The sequence below is a fragment of the Plecotus auritus genome (genome assembly GCF_963455305.1).
Source record: "Plecotus auritus genome assembly, chromosome: 6".
In the NCBI taxonomy this organism is placed as follows: domain Eukaryota; kingdom Metazoa; phylum Chordata; class Mammalia; order Chiroptera; family Vespertilionidae; genus Plecotus; species Plecotus auritus.
Window position 1 is genome coordinate 102,558,351 of NC_137773.1, and position 23,185 is coordinate 102,581,535.

Genomic DNA, 23,185 nt, shown 5'->3' on the forward strand with positions numbered 1-23,185 from the left:
ATCTAGCTGTATCTAACTAGAGAGTCTGGAAGTAGCAACCTCATTAAACACTCTGTCCTCAACCATAAAACATCTTTATTTTATAGGATATTTTCTCACTAGAAGAGAACATATTTGTAGGATGGCAAATATTGTTTCCATTTTCACTTGCAACCAGTTTTATAAACCTAAAGCCCATCCATGAATGTAGAGAATCCAAAGAACCCAGGTTTAAAAAAGTCTTGTTCTGTGGGACCTGACTCATAAGGTTTATTCCACGATGAAATTGGGACCAAAAGGAATGGGCATCACAGGCTGCAATATAGACTTGAACTGATGATTTAACTAAAGGTCTAGCTTCATTGAAGTTGAAAAGAAACCTAGTTCTCATGGCTATGAAATGAATTTGTTATGTTATATTGACACATGGAATTCAATATATTCATATTATTTAGGTTAAGAAAAATGGAAAATTAAGATATGGTTATTATAGCAATGATGTATTAAAATTTTTGTTTTTATTATTTTATCTTTTGATTTTATTTTTTTCCATCACCATTTATCCCCTCTATGCCCTCTTCCACTTCCCCTCTCCCCTCCTCCCCATGATGCAATCACCACATGGTTGTCCATATCCATGAGTTCTCTCTCGTTTTTTTTTTCTTTTTTGCTCAATCCCTTCACCCCCCCTGCAACAACCTGTCTCCCCTCCCCCGACCACCACCACTAGAGATGTCTGCCTGCTCTCTATCTCTGATTCTGTCTCTATTTTGCTTGGTAGTTCAATTTGTTCATTAAACTTCACATATTGTATAAACCTTTTGAATAACCAATTACATTCTCTGTTCATATTATATGAGTAAGCTCTCCATTGTTGTAAACTCAGTGTTCCTAATTTATCATTCATTCTTTCTTCAACCAGCTAGTATGGAAAATAATTTTGATATAACATAGTTATTTGTCTCAAAATTCTCATAATACAGGGGTTGGCCAAGGTAGGTTTATAGTTGTAAGTATGTGAGTTTATTCTTGTATTATGATTTATTAATTATTGTATTATTTTCCATATAAACAACAGTAGATCTACTTTTGCACACCCCTGTATTTTCTTAAACTCTTCTTTTATCCTGGCATCAAATATCTATCAACTAGGAATTTATGAAAGCAGATGGGAATAGCAGCAAGAAGGCTTATGGACTGCAACTGTTTCTTTCTGTTTTGAGTAATCCACAATAAGATTCTTAAACAACAAAGTAGTTCCAAACATCAAACATGGAGAACAAAGATAGCAGCTAACTATTGGTTTTTGAAAACCAATGTCAACTTTCTAATCTGCCACAGAGCTAACTCTGAAAGGAGAGAATTGAATAAAGAACATTCATTCCATCATGTGCCTACTATCAGTGAATTCACATTTCAGGTCAGTTGTAATCTCAGACTTTTGCTAAATTATTTAGTCTAAAATATTTTGAGCTCAAGGGTTATTCAGATGTTTTTAATTTAGCTTCTTTGTTGGCCATGGCAATTCACCCAGTATTCTGAGTGATTCACCCCAACTTAGGTTTTAATATAACTGTTTTGTTTGAGGCCTATACTTTTTGCTTATGACCTCCTGCATTAAAGTTACTTTTTTTATTTTGTTAATCCTTACCTGAGGATACTTTTTCCATTGATTTCTTTTAGAAAGAGTGGATGGCAGGGGGGGGGGGGAGAGAGAGAAAGAGAGAGAGAGAGAGAGAGAGAGAGAGAGAGAGAGAGAGAGAGAGAAAGAGACATCAATGTGAGAGAGACAGACACATCAATTGGTTGCCTCATGAATGATCTTCGACCAGGGCCAGAGATCACACCTGCAACCCAAGTAGTACATGCCCTTGACCGGGTTTCAAGCCCACCACCCTTTGGTTCACAGGCCAACAATCTAACCACTGAACACACCGGCCAGGGCAAAATTACTTTCTTTTTATTATTTATTGTTGAAAGTGTTACATATGTCCCCTTTTCCCTCTATTGTCCCCTCCCAGCCTGCCCCCAACCCCCCCATATTATCTATGTTCATTGGTTATGCTTATACGCATACAAGCTCTTTGACTGCTATCTTCCCCCCACAACTGCCCTCACCCCCACCACCCCCTCCCCTGCATTCCCGCTCAGGTTTGATGATGCTTCTATGTCTCTGGATCTATTTTTGTTCATCAGTTTATGTTGTTCATTATATTCCACAAATGATTGAGATCATGTGATACTTATCCTACTCTGACTGATTTATTTTGCTTAGCATAATGCTCTCCAGGTCCACCATGTCCACCATGCTGTTGTGAATGGTAAAAGTTCTTTCTTTTTTACAGCAGTGTAGTATTCCATTGTGTAAATATACCACAGGTTTTTAATACACTCATCTGCTGATGGGCACTTAGGCTGTTTCCAAATCTTAGCTATTTGTAAAATGCACTGCTATCACATAGGGATGCATATGTCCTTTCTGATTGGTGTTTCTGTTTTCTTGGAATATATTCCTAGAAGTGGGATCACTGGGTCAAATGGCAGTTCCATTTTTAATTTTTTGAGGAAACTCCATACTGTTTTCCACAGTGGCTGCACCAGTCTGCAATCCCACCAGCAGTGCAGGAGGGTTCCTTTTTCTCCACATCCTCCCCAACACTTTTCATTTGTTGATTTGTTGATGATAGCTATTCTGAGTAGAGTGAGGTGGTATCTCATTGTTGCTTTGATTTGCATCTCTCGGGTGATTAGTGTCTTTGAGCATTTTTTCATATGTCTCTTGGCCTTCTGTATGTCTGCTTTTGAGAAGTGTCTATTCAGGTCCTTTGCCCATTTTTTGATTGGATTGTTTATCTTTCTTTTGTTAAGTTTTATGCATTCCCTGTAAATTTTGGAGATTAAACCCTTATCAGATGTCACATTGGCAAATATGTTCTTCCATTCAGTGGGCTTTCTTGTTGTTTTGTTGATGGTTTCTTTTGCTGTGCAGAAGCTTTTTATTTTGATGTAGTCCCATTTGTTTATTTGCTCCTTAGTTCCCATTATCCTGGGAGATATGTTGGTAAACATATTGCTACAAGCTATATCTGATATTTTGCTGCCTATGGATTCTTCTGAGATTTTTATGGTTTCCCATCTTACGTTTAAGTCTTTTATCCATTTTGAGTTTATTTTTGTGTATGGTGTAAGTTGGTGGTCAAGTTTCATTTTTTTGCATGTAACTGTCCATTTTTCCCAGCACCATTTATTGTCTTGACTTTATTGTATGCTTTTGCCTCCTTTGTCAAATATTAATTGAGCATAATGGCTTGAGTCGATTTCTGGGTTCTCTGTCCTGTTCCATAAGTCTATTTGTCTGTTCTTGCACCAGTACCAGACTGTTATGAGAACAGTGGCTTTGTAGTATAACTTGAAATCTGGTATTGTGATTCCTGCAACTTTGTTCTTCTTTCTCGGGATTGCTGCAGATATTCTGGGTCTTTTTTAATTGTGTATAAATTTTTGGATGGTTTGTCCTAGGTCTGTGAAATACGCCATTGGTATTTTAATGGGGATTGCATTGAATCTATAGATTGCTTTGGGTAGCATGGACATTTTATTTATTTATTTTAAATATATTTTATTGCTTTTTTACAGAGAGGAAGGGAGAGGGATAGAGAGTTAGAAACATCGATGAGAGAGACATCGATCAGCTGCCTCCTGCACACCTCCTACTGGGGATGTGCCCGCAACCCAGGTACATGCCCTTGACTGGAATCAAACCTGGGACCTTTCAGTCTGCAAGCCGATGCTCTATCCACTGAGCCAAACCGGTTAGAGCAGCATGGACATTTTAATGATGTTGATTCTACCAATCTATGAACACGGTGTATTCTTCCATTTGTTTATATCTTCCTCTATCTCTTTTTTTAATGACTTGTAGTTTTCCGAGTACAGGTCTTTTACCTCCTTAGTTAAGTTTATTTCTAGGTATCTTAATTTTTTTGTCGCTGTGGTAAATGGGATTGTTTTTTTTTAGTTTCTCTCTCTATGGGTTCTCATTGTTGGTGTATAAAAAAGCCATAGATTTCTGGGTGTTAATGTTGTATTCTTCTATGTTGCTAAATTTATTTATTAAATCAAGTAGTTTTTTTGATGAAGTCTTTAGGGTTTTCTACATACAATAGCATGTCGTCAGCGAATAATGACAGTTTTATGTCTTCTTTTCCAATTTGGATGCCTTTATTTCTTCTTCTTGTCTGATCGCTATGGCTAGCATTTCTAGTACTATGTCAAACAGGAGTGGTGAAAGTGGGCATCCCTGTCTTGTTCCTATTCTTAGGAAATAGTTTTATTTTTGCCCATTGAGTATGATGTTGGCTGTAGGTTTGTTATATAAGGCTTTTATTATGTTAAGATATGAGCCCTCTATTCCCATTTTGCTGAGAGTTTTTATAAAGAAAGGGTGTTGGATTTTGTCAAATGCTTTTTCTGCATCAATTGATATGATCATGTGGTTTTTGTCTTTCAATTTTTTTATGTGATGTGTCATGTTTATTGATTTGTGTATGTTGTACCAGCCTTGCATCCCCAGAATAAATCCCACCTGGTCATGGTGTATGTTCTTTTTAATGTATTGTTGGATGCAATTTGCTAATATTTTGCTGAGGATTTTAGCATCTATGTTCATCAGGGGTATTGGCCTATAATTCTCTTTCTTTGTAGCATCTTTATTTTGTTTTTGGATTAGGGTAATGCTGGGTTCATAGAAAGAGCTTGGAAGTGCTCCTTACTCTTGAATTTTTTGGAATAATCTGAGAAGGGTAGATTTTAGTTCTTTGAATGTTTGATAAAACTCTCCTGTGAATCCGTCCAGACCAGGCCTTTTGTTTCTAGGATTTTTTTTTTTTTTATTACCGCTTCAATTTCCTCAGTAGTTATTGACCTATTCAGATTTTCTGATTATCCTTGATTGAATTTTGGAATACTTTATTTTTCTAGGAATATGTCCATTTCATGTAGGTTGTTCAGTTTGTTGGAATAGAGCTGTTCATAGTTTTTTTGTTTGTTTGTTTTATTTTTGTTTTCTTTACAATCCTTTGTATTTCTGTGGGGTCAGTTGTTACTTCACTTATTTCATTTCTGATTTTGTTTATTTGGGTCATCTCTCTTTGCTTCTTGGTGAGCCTGGCTAGAGGTTCATCAATCTTGTTTATCCCTTCAAAGATTCAGCTCTTGGTTCTAATGGTGTTTTGTATTTTTTTTTTTTTTTGTCTCTATGTCATTTATTTCTGCTCTGATCTTTATTATTTCCTTCCTTCTACTTACTCTGGGCTTTTCTTGTTGTCTTCTTTCTAATTCTTTAAGTTGTAGGGTGAGATTTTTTTATTACCATTTTTTCTTGTTTTTTTGAGGTAGGCCTGTAGTGCTATGAACTTCCCTCTCAGGACTGCTTTCACTGTGTCCCATAGGTTTTGGATTGTTGTGTTTTTATTATCATTTGATTTCAGGTTCTCTTTGGTAAAGCAATTGTTGTTTAATAGCTTCCAAGTGTTTGTTTTTATTGTAGTTGATTTCTAATTTTATTCCATTGTGGTCTGAGAGGATGCTTGGTATGATTTCAAACTTCTTAAATTTGAAGAGACTTTGCCTGTGTCCTAATATATGGTCTATCTTTAAAAACGCCCTGTGTGCACTTGAGAAGAATGTATATTCTGCAGCTTTGAGGTGATATGTTCTGAAGATGTCAATTAATTCCATCTGATCTATTGAGTCATTGAGGCTTGCTGTTTCTTTGTTGATTTTTTGTCTAGAAGATTTATCCAGTGATGTCAATGGGGTTTTAAAGTCCCTACAAAGATTGTGTTGCTGTCAACCTCTCCCTGGATATCTTTAAGAATTTTTTTTTATGTATTTGGGTGCTCCTGTATTGGGTGCATATATGTTTACCAGAGTTACATCCTCTTGTTGTATAGATCCCTTTAAAATTATGAAGTGGCCTTTCTTATCTCTTATAATGGCCTTCACTTTGAGGTCTATTTTGTCAGATATAAGTATTGCTACCCCACCTTTTTTTCATTTCCATTTGCCTGAAAAATTCTTTTCCATCCCTTCACTTTCAGTCTGTGTGAGTCCCTTGTTCTGAGGTGGATCTCTTATAAACAGCATATATAGGTCATGTTTTCTTATCCATCCAGCAATTCTATGTCATTTGATTGGAGCATTTAATCCATTTCCATTTAAGGTTATTATTGATAGGTACTTGTTTGTTGCCATTTTTATTCTTTATGACTGTGTTCCTTCTTCCCTTTCTATTTCTTCTTTTACAACAACCCCTTTAGCATTTTTTGCATTGCTGGCTTGGTAGTAATAAACTCTCTTAGCCTTTTTTTGCCTGTGAAGCTTCTGATTTCACCATCAATTTTGAATGATAGCCTTGCTGGATAGAGTATTCTTGGATTCAGTCTCTTGCTTTGCATCACTTTGTATACTTCATTCCATTCCCTTCTACCCTGATGTGTTTCTGTTGAAAAATCATTTGATAGTCTAATGGGAGATCCCTTGTAGGTAGCTTTCTGTCTCTCTCTTGCAACCCTTAAGATTCTTTCTTTGTCGTTAGCATTTTCCATTGTAATTATGACATGTCTTGGTGTGGGTCTTTTGTTCATCTTGTTTGGGACTCTGTGCTTGTGTGACTTTTTCTTCCCCAAGTCAGGGAAGTTTTCTGTCATTATTTCTTCAAATAAGATTTCTAATCCTTGATCCTCTTCTTATCCTTCTGGCATCTCTATTATGCATATGTTTCTTCGTTTCATGTTGTCCCAAAGCTTCCTTAAACTCTCCTCCTGCTTTTTATTTATTTATTTTTAATATATATTTTATTAATTTTTTACAGAGAGGAAAGGAGAGGGATAGTAAGTTAGAAACATCGATGAGAGAGAAACATCGATCAGCTGCCTCCTGCACACCTCCTACTGGGGATGTGCCCGCAACCAAGGTACATGCCCTTGACCGGAATCAAACCCGGGACCTTTCAGTCTGCAGGCCAACGCTCTATCCACTGAGCCAAACTGGCCAGGGCTCCTCCTGCTTTTTAATTTTTTTTCCAATTGCTGTGTAGTTTGGGTGTTATTTTCTGAGGTTTGGGACTGTGTTCTAACTCACTGATTCAGTCCTCTGCTTCTTCTAGTCTACTGTTGAAACTTTCCATTGTGTTCTTTATTGCCACTATATCATTCTTCATGTCCTCTTGATTCTTACATATGTTGGTGAATTTCTTATAAAGTTGAGCATCTTTATAACAATTACTCTGAATTCTTTCTCTGACATATTGCTTGCCTCCATTTTGTTTAGTTCCTTTTCAGGTGATTCCTCTTCTTTCCTTTGAGGATTATTTCTTTATCTCCCCATTTTTGTTGTTTCTTCCTGGCCCTGGGCACCCTACCTGAGGTCTGACAGGTTGAAGCTCATAGCGGTTCAGTGGTCCAGGACTCGTTAGCCTGGAGGCTGGGTCTGCTTTGAGTCTCATGCCTTTATTTCTATGAGTTTTAACCCCTTCTCCCATGGATCTGATCCCTCCTTTGTCTGCTTCAGATGTTCGGGGTCAGCGGGGTTGCATGCACAGTTCCTCTGGTGTGCAACTTCCTATGAGGCCTGAAATTTGCTACACGGCCCTGGTATTTGCAATAGGGTGGCGCCCTAGGACCTTATGGCTGGATACTTGCAGTGTGGTCCTGTGACCCTTGGCTGGGATCACCAGGTTGGACCAGAAGAACAGTCCCTGGGCCCAGGGTTGGGGTTGACACAGGGTGGCTCTGTGTTGCTATGGCAGCCCTGTCAGCATGGGATCCTGGGAGGCTGGGTCTGGGCACATGGATGAGAACTTCAAGGTGTGGGAGGTCTCTCTGGCATGCACTCACTGCAAAAGTTTCATTTTTTTAATGTAAAAGAATATGCTAATGGCAAGGATCTTTCTGCAACTTGACTTTGTGAAATATTGTTTTTATTTTAAACAGATTTATAAAACTTTCGACATTCATGTTACATTGGTTGGCCTTGAGATGTGGACAAGTGGAGATAAAATAAAAGTCGATTCCAATATGGAAACGACTTTATTGCGTTTTTCAGCTTGGCAACAAGCAATCCTTAAAAAAAAGAAGAATTATGATCATGTTTTGTTACTCAGGTATGTAAATGCTCTATTTCCCTGCATACCTTAGGAGGTTTATAAAAAAAAAAAAGAAAACAAATAAAAACAAAATTTTTAAGGCAATTGACATTTTTTGGATAGTACACAGGAACAAAATGTTATGTCTAGCTATATAGAAAATTTTCATATGAACTTTTTAAGAACTTCCTTCCTAATAGTGATAAACACTAGAAAGGAAAAATTTAATACATTCATATTCCTGGGCAGGGTTGAAAAATGTTAGGTAAATAAAGCAATTTCAGAATCCATTTACTTTACCTATCTGCTTTCAGCTCTCATTCCTTCAGCCTTCCACACCATACTATTCTAACACTTCCCAAAAATCAACTTTTTCTGGGAAAACGCCTTATTCTCTGAACATTTCCCCTCATCATTGTGTGCTCATCCAGTGACTAGTGTTTCAAGAGCATCTTCTCTACCATTCAAAATGACAGAAAACTAATGTGATAAATTAAAACTGCCATAGCTCTAAAATTCCTAAGGAAAAGTCTGAATTTATCTGGAATACTAAGGTCATTAATTCTTAAAAATAGGGGCCATTTTAAAATCATTTCCGTTATTCAAAATACCAAAGCACACTACTCAGCCTGTAAAGAAATGGTAAATAATTGTGAAGCTGAACTGACTTCAACCTTGTATTTTGCATACCCTGATATCGTAAAGAATGTTAATTTATGGAATAACAGGTTTGGAGCATTGGAGTCTTTTAGCATCTCTCCCGATTCCCTTAAAGCTGCTATAGGAGATGGGTACCCACTTTACCTATTTCATCTACCTATAATAGCAGTGTTTCTCCTAAAGTCTGCAAACACAGCCTGCAAATGTGCTTTTGACCATTATCTAAATGTTAACTTTCATTTAAACAGTAAAAAAAATTCTTAAAAAAATAATAAAATTTCAAAAAATAAAAAAATAAAAGTAAATGTTAACTTTCAGTCTGACCTCAGAACTGTGAAGCTTCTAAAGCCTTTAGTCAGAGGTCAGCTCCAGCCCTTTGTCAGAATAATGAGAGTAAGCCAGACCTCTGGTGTAATATCATTTCTGATTTCCATATTGGGATGGCCCATAGCACATATTTCCAGGGGAAACATGTACCTGGCTTGGGCTTGGATATTCATGAACTAGTATAATTCAAAATTATGAGTAGTGAAGTAAAATATCATCATAACTTCTGTAGTGGCAAGATTAGCCCCTTTGCCTAATCCTTAGACATGTGTTAAAAATAACTAATCAATTAATTTAAAAATATTTAAATGTGTGTAAGTGGGAAATCTTTTACTTCCATGAGTATCTCTTACTCTGAGAGGTAACTTCTCTCCCTAACAGTATGTCTACAAATAGAGAAATGATGTGATGGAGAGTGCTATTAATGAGTAACTGGGCACTATGTTTAGGATTTCTCAGGTGTTCAGTTTCTTATATATCTTCCCTTCTCTATTCACATAGATCTAGAAGTGACAAGGCACTATATATGGCATTGTCATGGTGTGACTTTTGGTTTTAAGTGTTTATGAGCAAAGTCAGAATCTGGACCCTGCTTTCTCAGGTGCTTCATCTCCACAGGTGGTATTCTCCCAAGAAATTCAGAGTCTAGGAAGACCAAAATTCCATGTTCCTCCAACATGTATAGTCAAATACTGAGACTTTAAAATATAGGCATAGGGACATTTCAATCATAAAGAAAGAAATAGAGGACATCTTCATATATATATATATACATATACATATACATATACATATATGTATATATATATACACACACACACATATACATACACATGTACATATACACATATATACACACACACATATACATATCCTATATAATGAAAGCCTAATACGCTAAGTGACTGGTCATCTGGTCGTCCATTCAAACAATCAAAGCATAATATGCTAATAATATGCTAAGGCCCCTCAATCGCTCACTATGTCATGCACTGACCACCAGGGGGCAGACAGACGACTGGTAGATCAATTGCTATGACATGCACTGACCACCAGGGGGCAGACAGTTGACCGGTCTACCAGTCACTATGACATGCACTGACCACCAGGGGGCAGATGCTCCAACCAGTAGGTTAGCTTGCTGCTGGAGCGAGATGGGCCAGACATGCCCTGGAGCCCTCCCGCAACCCCTCCTCAGCTGGCCAACCTCCCACGTCCCTCCCCAGCCCCAATCGTGCATTGGTGGGGTCCCTCAGCCTGGCCTGAGTCCTCTTGCAATCCAGGACCCCTCAGGGGATGTCTGAGAGCCAGTTTTAGCCCGATGGCAGAATGACCAGTCGCTATGATGTGCACTGACCACCAGGGGGCAGATGCTCAATGCAGGAGCTGAGCCCTGGTGGTCAGTGCGTTCCCACGGGGGAGTGCCGCTCAGCCACAAGCCGGGTTCATGGCTGGTGAGCGCAGCAGTGGTGGTGGGAGCCTCTCCTGCCTCCGCGGCAGTGCTAAGGATGGCTGACTGACAGCCTTTAGTTGGACATCCCCCAAGGGCTCCCGGACAGTGAGAGGGCACAGGCTGGGCTGAGGGACCCTGCCCCCAAGTGCTCAAATTTCATGCACCGGGCCTCTAGTACATATATAAACACACATACACACACACACACACACACACACACACATATTATACACACATATATATAGATATAGTTTTTATTGATTTCAGCTAGGCCAAGGGAGGAGAAGGAGAGAGAGATAGCAACATCAATAATGTGAGAGAATAATTGATTGGCTGCCTCTTGAACACCCTCTGCTGGGAATTAAGCCTGCAACCCAAGCATGTACCCTGACTGGCAATCAAACAGTCACCTCCTGGTTCATGGGTGCTCAATCACTGAGCAATGCCAGCAAGACAGAGAGTACATATTGGCTGAAAAAGTTAAAGACTAAAAGGGGTCATCCAGCCTGACCACCTTTCTTGTATTTAAATCCCTACTATACTCCAAGAGTGGCCTTCCAGCCTATGATAGCTCTCTTTAAGGTGTTCCAACTCTAAGTGTTTTGCTTGAAAGCACACTAGATTTAGATTCCTTTGATATACATATCTACATCTGTCTTTTTAGTTAATCTAGGGGTAGTTCTGTTTTCACATGACACTCTTTTAAATCTTTGATCATAGCTATAAAATTCTTTGTAGTTTTTTATGGCTGATTCAACATTTTTTAAAAATTTTCAACCACAACCAATTAATCATGGCTTTGAGTCCATTCACTATGTTGCATTTTCACCTCTAAACCTTTTTTAAAATGTAGATTTTTATTGCTTTCAGGGAGGAAGAGAAATATAGAAACATCAATGATGAGAGAGAATCATTGATCGGCTGCCTCCTGCACACCCCACACTGGGGATTGAGCCTGCACCCCAGGCATGTGCCCTGACCAGGAATCGAACTGTGGTGCTCAACCACTGAGCCACACTGGCCGGGCTCTAAACATTTTAATTTTTTTAAGTTCTTTTATCCAGAGCTGAATGCAGGGTAAACTGAAGTCAAGTAAAATGGGACTCTACCATTGTTATTTTTTAGAAAGTACTTTTATATGATTTCAAGTAAATAGTGCATTGATTTTTCAACACATCTAATATACCATAGTTTTAAAATGAGCTAATATCAACTGAGGTCATCCTTAACTCCAGGAAAAAGAAAACACACTTTCATGTGCAAAGGCACTAGCATTGTGGGAATTCACTGCGGTTCAATGTATAGTATGTATTAATTAAACTACGATCTCAGATTGAAGAGTATGTTTTCATTTTGTTTATAGTGGGAAGTGGCTTTATACCAATGCGCAAGGAATTTCTTATCCAGGGGGTATGTGCCTGCCCTATTATTCCTGCAGTGTCGTTAAGGTGGGCTGTGTTTATTTATGTTATACTACTTAATAAAATGTTTGAATTAAATTTCTGTAATTTTCTGTGTCCTAGTGAAAGGGACCATGTATGCATTCCTTCATATATTCCCACCAACATATGTCATGATCAAACTTCCATGTTGCTTTTATTAGATTAGAAAGAAAATGTTTTATTAAAAAAAAAACTATAGATGAATAATCAAGGTAAAGCAGTGTTCACAGTTTAAGATAACATCATATACAAATTAGCATGCAAATATTTTAAAAGTTCTTTTACATATTAAATAAGTTGTGTACAGGACATGTAAAGTCCATTAAACTCAACTGATTTAGCACGTGAGAATAATTGTTCTTGTGCTGAAAAGAAATTGCATAGATCATGTAAAATATCATATCAAGGCAGACTTGCAATTTCTCTTCCAAAAGCGTAAGACCGTCACACTGCTGACTCTGATCCTTGTTTATCTGATCCTTTCCCAAGTCACTGAGTTTCTAGTAAATACTGACCACCAGGTGGCAGTATTTGTTAAATATTTAACAAATTTTTGAAAACATCAAGACTTGGATTACTGTTTTTTTAGTGCCTACTTAATGATTGCAATGCTCAGCCCAGTCTTGTTAAGATGTTAAAATTAAAAGCTAGAACTTATTAAAATGAATTCGTGAACTATGTATTGTTATGATTCTTTGTATGATTATGTGTTTGCCTATGGAATTTTAATAACATAAATGTTGCATAAAGTGTCAGCCTAAGCTAATATAGGCAGTCACCACTCAAATTATGAGATTATAACCTAGAGCATATTTTAAACTTAAATGTGCAAGATGAAATTACCAAATTAGTGGTATTTTACTTTTACAGTAACCTGATATTCCATCCCCTTTGGAAATTCATATTTTTGAAAATAATATAAAGATTAGAATGTTAAACAGAACTGCAAACAGGTAACAATCAATTTTGTGTTGGATTTTGCCTCACTGACCTCCTGCTTTTCTTCCAGTAGGAACTCCATTCTCATGATTGCATAACAGTTTTATACAATGTGAGCCTGCACATTGAAAACATGAACCACACACATTTTTATTTTTACCCCCTTTGATTATCTGGTATATGGATGGTAGTAATGTTTATTTTATTGGGTAAAGCATTCGTTAATCATTTTTAGCTATTTGTAAGCATGTGTCTGCATAACTCCAACAATGACCATTACTATACCACAAAAAAAGAATTTCAAAATGGTAGATTTAGAGCCACTCAAAACATCATTCGTCCAACCTCATTATATAACTAAAGAAACTGAGGGACGAAAGAGGGAGGTAAGTCCATGGCCTCTCTAATAAGTATTAGTTAACCAGAAGCTAGAAAACAGGTTTCAACCATTAGTTCAAAGCATTACTTACTACAGCGTGCTGTCTTGTAGAAATTTCTAATGCACATCTTCTTTTGGCCTCAGGATCTTTTACCCGACCTTAATGTGATTGCAAGCCGAATGGCCCATCAGCTGGGGCATAGCCTTGGGATGCAGCATGACGATTACCCATGTACCTGCACTCTGGAAAGATGTGTGATGGATAGAGGTGGGAGGTAAGGCTCAAATGATATAGAAAACACATTTAAATATTTTGGGAGTGACTTTTGATTCAAATTCCATATTGTAGGGGTATATTGTGATTATATGGAATTTTTTCTAATATACTCCAGAAGGTCTATTACAAAAGCAGTTCCAGTAAGGTGCTTCCCTCGGGGAGCTAAATCATAACCATTGGTAGTGTATCTCCTAGTGACGTAATGAGAGAAATTCTAAAACTCCATCTGAGCACATAGCAAAAGTACATGACAATCAATTAGTCACTATACCCAGCTGCTCAGGAGAGGAACACACTCCACATGCCTTGGTTTATCATCTTTACTGAAACACCATTCTCAGCAAAGCCTTCGTAGCTACCTGATCCAATTTCTCAATCCTGTCCCCTCACACATATACTCTAACGGTATGCACACCCTCACCCTTGCTTTAATCCCCCCTTTAGTACTAACCACTATCTAATACAGTATACGTTTTACATATTTAGTTATTTTCCTCCTCCATTAGAATACACGTTTCATGAGGGCAGGGTTCTTTTGTTTTGCTTTGTTTTTCTTTGTTCATTGTTATAGAACCCTGTCTAGAAAAGTCCCAGACACATACAAGGCACTCCTGGATACAGAATGAGAGGATGTCCAGCTTCCTCCCTGCATTGAATTAGCTGCAGTCAGACCCCAAGCCTTGCACATCTCTGAACTCTTTCACAGTAGGTGCACGTAGTGCATTGTATAAAGTAAGAAAAATATTACTTTATGGTAACCAGTGCTCTATGTGTTGATTAAATGGAGGAAAGTAGCCAAAGCACCCAAGCACAGTGACTAGCATAAAGGAAGAATTCAATAACTGATGTCTAATTTTATATGGTTATCCACATAATTAGTCATTTATTTTCAGGGCCCCACCACCCTAATCTAATCAGCTAATGTCTTCAGGACTCTAAATGTCCATCTCTATTTGATCTTTGTGTCAATAAGAATGGAAAGGAGTCAAAACAAAAATAGGAGGGAGGTCAATTTCAGTTTTTAAAAACTATATCCCATTCCTAGGATGTGTTAGATATTATTAAATGAATAGTTTCAAATGTTTATAGACAACTACTCTGTTCCAGCCACTGTACTAACTAGTGCTTTTCTTTTTCTATTTTTTCTTTTTTTTTGTTAATCCTCACCTGAGGATATTTTTCCATTGATTTTTAAGGACAGTGGGAAAGGAAGGGGAGAGACAGAAAGAAAGAAACATTGATATGAGAGAGACACACTGATTGGTTGCCTCCCGCATGTGCCCCAACCAGGGCTGGGGGTCAAGCCTGCAACTGAGGTATGTGCCCTTGACAGGAATCAAACCTGGGACCCTTCAGTCCAAGGGCCAACACTCTATCCACTGAGCCAAACAGGCTAGGGCAACTGGTGCTTTTCTTAAAAAAAAATTTGAACATGATACAGTCTTTGCATTGAGAAGCCTGTGATCTTACGTAGATGATAACCAAGTATATAAATTATTTCAAGAAAAAATAAAAAGTGATATGGGAGCAGCAAGCAAGGACCATCAGCCTAAACCAAGGTTCATGAAGGATTTTCTGGAGCAGATAAAGTCTACGCATTTTCACCATAATAGCATTTGTTGGCTATGTTTCAATAAGACATTTTATATAATAAAGAGTCCAGTCACTCTGCTGTAACAGAAAGACAAGAGTAGGAAAAATAAATAGACTTTTAGAGTTTAGTATTTATATTTTTTATTTCTAAATTATTTATAAAATTTTCAGTTATTCTACCAGTATGCAATGATATGATTAATCTTTACCTTTAACTTATCTCTAGCATTCCTGCACTGAAATTCAGTAAATGCAACAGAATGCAGTATGAGAAATTCCTGAATGATTATAAGCCAGCATGCATGTTTAATGTTCCATTTACTGATAACTCAAATGATTCTCCATCTTGTGGAAACAAGAACTTGGATGAGGGAGAAGAATGTGATTGTGGCCCTGCTCAGGTATTTGCAAATGATGTTGATATATATATATATATATATATATATATATATATATATATATATATATTCTTATTGATTTCAGAGAGGAAGGGGGAGGGAGAGAGAGATAGAAACATCAATAATTAAAGAGAATCATTGATCAGCTGCCTCCTACATGCCCCCCACTGGGGATCGAGCCCACAACCTGGGCATGTGCCCTTGACCAGAATCAAACCCGGGACCCTTTAGTCTTCAGGCCGACTGTCTATCCACTGAAGCAAACCAGCCAAGGCACATCTTTAAAGTATAAACTTTGTGCTCAGCTAGAACCTAGGCAGGGATGTAGCCATTAATCAACCATGATATTCCTTATAAAGCTTTAAAAACAGTGCTTCTTTTTTCTCATTTGGAAACAAGCTGTTGGTGGAGCCTTATCGAAGGCTTCTTACCAAGTAATAAATTGTGTATAATGATCTTGCTGGAGATACACTGCATCACAGTTGCTGCTTTATATATTAACTCGAGGCCCGGTGCACGAAATTCATGCATGGGGGGTGTGTCCCTCAGCCCAGCCTGCACCCTCTCCAATCTGGGACCCCTCGAGGGATGTCCGGTAGGATCGGGCTTAAACGGGCAGTCGGACATCCCTCTCACAATCCAGGACTGGTGGCTCCCAACTGCTCACCTGCCTGCCTTCCTGATTGCCCCTAACCGCTTCTACCTGCCAGCCTGATCACCCCCTAACTACTCTCCTGCCAGCCTGATTGATGCCTAACTGCCCTCCCCTGCAGGCCTGGTCCCCCCAACTGCCCTCCCCTGCAGGCCTGGGTCCCTCCCAACTGCCTTTCCTTGCTGGCCTGGTAGCCCCCAACTTCCCTCCTCTGCCGGCTTGGTCACCCCTAACTGCCCTCCCCTGCAGGCTTGATCACCCCCAACTGCCCTCCCTTGCAGGCCTGGTCCCTCCCAACTGCCCTCCCTTGCTGGCCATCTTGTGGTGGCCATCTTGTGTCCACATGGGGGCAGGATCTTTGACCACATGGGGGCAGCCATCTTGTGTGTTGGAGTGATGGTCAATCTGCATATTACTCTTTTATTAGATAGGATAGAGGCCTGGTGCATGGGTGGGGGCCAGCTGGTTTGCCCTGAAGGATGTCCCGGATCAGGGTGGGGGTTCCCTTGGGGCGTGGGGCGGCCTGGGCGAGGGGCCTGTGGTGGTTTGCAGGCCGGCCACGCCCCCCGGTGACCCAAGCAGAGGCCCTGGTATCTGGGGTTTATTTATCTTCTACAATTGAAACTTTGTAGCCTGGAGCGGAGCCAAGCTTTCTGCTCCCTCCGTGGTGGCAGCCATTTTTGTTGAAATTTATGTATCTTCTATCATTGAAACTTTGTAGCCTTGAGTGGAGGCCTAGGCCGGCAAAGGCAGGTGGAAAGCTTGGCTTCCTCCATTGCTGGGGAAACCCAAGCCTCCCTCCTGCTCTCTGTGACTGTAGCCATCTTGATTGGGTTTATTTGCATATTTGCTCCTGATTGGGTGGCGGGCGTGGCTTGTGGGCGTGGCTTGTGGTGTAGTGGAGTGATGGTTAATTTGCATATTACTCTTTTATTAGATAGGACTAGAGGCCCGATGCACGATTCATGCAAGAGTAGGCCTTCCTTCCCCCAGCTGCCAGCCCCCCCTTCCCTCTGGCACCCGGGACCCAGGCTTCCCTCCAGCCAGCAGCAGGCACCCCAAACCCGGGCTTCCCTCTGGCCCCGGCTTTGTCCAGACTGATGTCCAGTCTAATTAGCATATTACGCTTTTATTGTTACAGATGGGCTTTTCTTGTAAGTGGGGCCCATTTGTGTCATATTCTAGTCTCTCATGCACAGTAGGAATTCGCTCTACAAAATACTTCGCAATCAATCCTATTTTACTCTGGAAATTATGAGGCTAGCTATAGCTGGTGTGACAGCTCATGTTATAAAAAAAACTGTCATAATTGAGCAGGAAACTTATAACCTTTCACATATTTATTGCAGTTTTGGTCTCTGAAACATTTAGAATAACCCTTTGAGGCAAATTTTAAAGTAACTCTTCATCAGCTTTTCTTCAACAGAGAAGTTATTTATTTCAAGAAATTGTCTTAGACAATTTCTTCTCAAATTACCACGTACAGATGCATCAGCTTGAGATGTTGATAAAGTGTGATTTTTTTATTCAATTGGTCTGGAGTGGGCTGAGATATTTCATTCCTACCAACTTGAAAGGTTATACTGATGCTGCAGATCCAAAGACCTCATTCTGAGTATGTGAATTGGAGACATGGCACATCTCCAAAAAGTAAGAAACCCACACCTGAAACCTATATGATATATTGACCAATGTCACCCCAATAAATTTAATTGAAAAAATGTCTAGTAGGATGGCAATTAAGGGACTCCACAATCAGAGTGGGAACAGTGACATGTCCAGAGGTTACAAAACATCAAATCTTCAAATGTCTTTCATGAAATGTACAGAGGCTTTTACTTTGAAATTGATGCCTTTGCTCATGCAGCTTCTTTGTAATGGTTCACAGTTTCACCCTCGCATGTGAAGTAACTTAGATGACCGGATGCAGACAGTTTTGTTTGCAGTTTAAATTATGAGCAGATAGAGCGTATGTGTCCAACTTGCTGTTATTATTTAATTATGCATTAAAAATAAATTTCAGCCTGAAATACTTGGATTCTTTTTTTTTTTTTTTATTTATATTTCACAGAGAGGAAGGGAGAGGGATAGAGAGCTAGAAACATCGATGAGAGAGAAACATCGATCAGCTGCCTCCTGCACACCTCCCACTGAAGATGTGCCCGCAACCAAGGTACATGCCCTTGACCGGAATCGAACCCGGGACCCTTCAGTCCGCAGGCCGACGCTCTATCCACTGAGCCAAACCGGTTTCAGCAATACTTGGATTCTTAAGGAAAATGTGAAATCAGATCTTCAGAAGTTGTATTATCTCACATCAAACCTTTAGAATAGAGAAGCAGCAAGACCCTCTTGGAGGACAGTCATCAGGAGAATGGGAGGTCATGAACTTTGGGATACTGAGCAACCAGGTGGGAAGGAAACAAAGTAAAAGTCCCAACACCAATGGCAAGCAGTAGTCTTTATAACGGTTTGGCAAATGTAGGTTTACAGCAGTGAGTATGCGAAACACAGAGTTCATTCTTGTATTCTTATTCATTATTGTATTATTTCCCATACGAATAACTGTAAACCTACTTCTGCCCCCACCTTGTATAGCTGTCATAGCTAAGGACCAGGCATTTGTATTTAACTCTGAAAAACAAGTGATGCTAAATTACCCAGAAGCTAATGAACTCTTCAAACAGGAGCCAAACTGCAATCCACTTTCTGATTTTAATTTTTGGTTATTGCCAGGAGTGCACTAATCCTTGCTGTGATGCCAACAAATGTCTGCTAAAGCCAGGATTTACTTGTGCAGAAGGAGAATGCTGTGAATCTTGTCAAGTAAGATCCTTTGCTAGCACCTGGTTTCTCTATCTTTAGTTGATTATGTGATCAGAGGACCAAAGTGCTGTCTGACCGCTAAAATCCTATGCCACTGATCCCAGACTGGGGCTCAGCTTGCTTGTACACAACAGCACCTCTTCTGAGATGCTCTGACTTCTAAGCACCGGGCAGTGTTTTGGTCTGGGAAGTGGAGAAGTGGGTATGCAGTGGTTAGTGTTTCAGAAATGGAGTTACATGGCTAACATTACTCTTGTTTCTTTGTAAATCATTACCAAACTATTCAGCCTCAGGTTGGGGTTTGGGTATGGATTGGCATCCCAACAGGAGTGAACAAATAGGGGAAAGGATAATGCTGGAATTGGAGATATGTGTCTAGGCAAGATGACCAGAAATCCTAATGACTCTGTGCATAGATTGTGAAATCAAAGGGAAAGGGAAGCATGTCTTACTCATCTTGAAATAGTTTCAGAACTCAGCACAATTAAATGCAGATTGAATGGCTGAATGAGAGAATACTTCCATGCAGTGCCCTCCAATGATAGTCAGAGGATGGTTCTACTTCATGGGAGAAATCTGATTTCTTGGGAATGGAGATTCCTCCTGATAGTCAGGGGCTTCCAGGTGTGTGTGTGTGTGTGTGTGTGTGTGTGTGTGTGTGTGTGTGTGTGTGTGTGATGGTGGGGTTTTGGGGGAGGGGAGAAGTGCTGGAGCAAAGACTGAAGAAGACAAGATGAACAGAACATTTATTCATTTCTCAATTTATGTCCAGAAGAACAGAACATTTATTCATTTCTCAATTTATGCCCATCCCAACTGCCCAATGCTGTTCTAATACCAAATTTCAAAAACACCATCTTGGCATTGCTTAAATTAATCAAAGCCAAAGCATTCACAAATGATGATAACTCTCAGTGGAATGGAAAAGGAAAGTATGATTCAGTCCTAAAAACTTTTCGAGATAAATTAAACAGGTCAATCTTCCTCCTACTTACTGAACCTTACCTATCTAAATGTGTCCAAGATTTAATCAGTTTGTTTTTCTTCAACAGATGAAAAGATCAGGGTCATTATGCAGACCAGCAAAAGATGAATGTGATTTTCCTGAAGTGTGTACAGGCCACTCCTCTGGGTGTCCCAAGGACCAATTCCAAGCAAATGGAACGCCTTGCAAGAATGCGAAAGGCTACTGCTTCATGGGGAGATGTCCCACCCGGGACGACCAGTGCTCCGAATTGTTTGATCATGGTGAGAGACAATTACAGTGGGTGACTGATAATGCTAATAGCCATTATTTCTCTGTTATTGCTCTATACAGGGGGAAAGATGGAAAATAATGCCATGTGTGGAATTTTTTAAAGATATTACCTAGCACCTCTTCACATATTATCTTTAATATTAATTGACATTACCTCTAATATTAATTGACTATATCAGCATGTGGGTTAAGGCATGTTTATTACTTTTTATATCCATACTAAATATCATCCTGAGGGAATAATTTTTAAATTATTTATTTATTCCATTCTGCTTCACCATTACATAACATTGAAATTTCAATTACATGAGAAAAAAATTAAGTATTTTATAATTAACAATATTCATGCTTTCATTGTTTTACTTTTATCATTTTGCATCCCAGAAGCAAAAGGAAGTCCTGATATCTGCTACATCATGAATAAAAAGGGAGATAAATTCGGATACTGCAAAAGCAAGAAAAGCAAATTAATTCCCTGTGAAGACAAGTAAGTGCCTTGTGAGGAAGAATTAGTGCCCTCCAAGAGTGTTTTGGCAGATCAGAGCGGCTCTTGTTCTGGCAGCTGTTAACTTCTTTTTGCTGAGGTGACTGGGGCGAGGGAAGTAGAAAGAGAGGGAGCATGCATCCCTGACAGTGTCAGCTGGCATTTATGTGCTGTATTTATTTGCTGAAGGTCACAGACTATAAAGAGGGAAGATAGGAAAGATGTTATATTCTTCAGAGGGAAAGGGAGGAATAAATGCTACAAAAAAAAGAGAAAGGAGCAAATAGGAGGAAGAAGAAAGTAAGTAGAAAAGGTAAGAAGAGGAAGAGAGAAGGAAAGAGTGAAGCCATAACAGACAAGAAAGGTAGAAGCTGAAGTTGGAAGAGAAATGGAAGAATTGGAAGTTAGATCTGATTTTTAAAAGCGTGAGCTGAGTCTGTGTTTGTTGCTGATACTTGGCAGGGCTTTGCATGCCATGGAACAGGATTTGGCCTGACAACAACAGCAGGTGAAAATGGGCAGTCATTGAACTTCCCTTACTTACAATTACTTCCTAATCCTCAAAACGGAGATTATAGTAATCACATCTCATGGGTTTATTGTAGGAATCAACTAATGTGCTCTATGCAAGGGAGAACAAGAAAGAAATCTTAGCATCCTGATTCAAGTTATGCTAATTCAAATTAACAATAAAAATATTCTTCTGGCCCTAACTGGTTTGGCTCAGTGGATAGAGCATGGGCCTGTGGACTAAAGGGTCCCAGGTTCGATTCTGGTCAAGGGTATGTACCTTGGTTGCGGGCAAATACCCAGTAGAAACTGTGCAGGAGGCAGCTGATCAATGTTTCTCTCTCTCATCAATGTTTCTAACTCTCTATCCCTCTCCCTTCCTCTCTGTAAAAAAATCAATAAGATATATTTTTAAAAAGTACTCTTCTGTAAGCTTAAGCTAATATAGATTTGTGAGAGCCACAAAGATATCAGAAAGAAATATGATCAATTTATAGCTTTGCCTGTTCATCTCAGTTCCCTGGGTCCGGACTGGACTGCACCACAGTCTACCCTGCTCCTGGCCCTTTCGCAGCCGGCTGGCAAGCCCGGGCCTAGAAAGCAGTGGCCAGGCCACTTCAGGGCAAGCCTAGTCTCCGAAGTTCTATTCTGGTCCCAAGACTGAGAACACTGTCCCTTTCCTCCAGAGATATCAAATGTGGAAAGATATACTGCACCGGAGGGCAGCACTCATCTTTCCTCGGAGAAGAAAAGATCTATCATATGAAGGCTCCAAAGCAGAATGTCACCGCTAACTGCAAAACCTTTTATTTATACCACAATCCTAGAGATTTGGGCCTGGTTGCTCCTGGAACAAAATGTGGAGATGGAATGGTAAGATGAAAACTCTTTGTTTGATTAAACCTTCTTGGCTCAGCCGCTGTAAAACATCTTTGGATCCTAGAATTGGGTCCAGAGGGCCTATATAAGAGAAAGCAGAAAAAAAAAATTGGTCATTTTTGTATTGAGCAGAGTAGCAATGACATTTTCACAAATATTTATTTTATTTCAGCTTTATTATACAAAATGATATGTAAATATTATAAATGTGCTTAATTCGTATCTTACAGAAGACATTGAATAAAATTATAGACATAATTTTTAAATTAATCTGGCTATGGAGCAGCCATACATTTTTCATTTATTTTATTCATTGGGCCATATTTACTGGGCACATACTCTGGTGCCAGTGACTGCTGGACATAGATGGTGCAAAGATGAGCGTACTTGAGAATTTCATAGGTTAAGTGAACTATATTATTACGACCCAACACAAAGGCTTTCAAAGTGATGTGATCAATGTACATTTGAGTCCAAAGGACCCACTTCACTTATAGAACATAGAATGACATCTTACAATGAGTGACATTTCAGCTTTGACTTGATGAACATTTTTTAACACAGAATATGAGCAACGACTTTTTATGAATAGATACCTACAGAATGTATATGGCATGGTCAGGTAACTGATCATTTCAGTGTGGCTACAGCTTTGGATGAACTGGAATAAAATTAAATTGAACAGGTAGAATGAGGCCAGATTATAAAGGGCTTATTATTGAGAAAACTTAAGAATGCATACTAACAACAACAGCCAACTCACCCAGGTTTACAAACACAAGCATATATGGAAAGCATATAAGAATTTATTTTTTTTTAAATCAGCTCTTTTGAAATTGAGTACTTTCTGTGGTATGGCTTCCCTTCTCTATGCAAAAATCCACAAACATTACAATATCCTTCATGTAGCGTAATAAAGAGCTGAATTAGAAAACAAAAACTCAGAATAAAAAAAGGATTGGAGTTAAAAAAAATTAATAAAG

General features: G+C 39.1%; 1 protein-coding gene across 1 annotated transcript in view; it reads left to right on the plus strand.

Moving 5' to 3' along the window:
• ADAM7 (ADAM metallopeptidase domain 7) overlaps positions 1-23,185 on the plus strand; it is a gene marked incomplete at its 5' end in the record, with an annotated part of 76,858 nt that overhangs the window by 38,346 nt on the left and 15,327 nt on the right. Inside the window, 8 exons of the mRNA XM_080675482.1 lie at positions 7,974-8,143; positions 11,929-12,013; positions 13,470-13,600; positions 15,422-15,596; positions 18,982-19,071; positions 20,124-20,319; positions 20,714-20,816; positions 22,010-22,196. Coding sequence (XP_080531608.1) covers positions 7,974-8,143; positions 11,929-12,013; positions 13,470-13,600; positions 15,422-15,596; positions 18,982-19,071; positions 20,124-20,319; positions 20,714-20,816; positions 22,010-22,196 — 1,137 coding nt within the window. The remainder of the gene's footprint in view (positions 1-7,973; positions 8,144-11,928; positions 12,014-13,469; positions 13,601-15,421; positions 15,597-18,981; positions 19,072-20,123; positions 20,320-20,713; positions 20,817-22,009; positions 22,197-23,185) is intronic.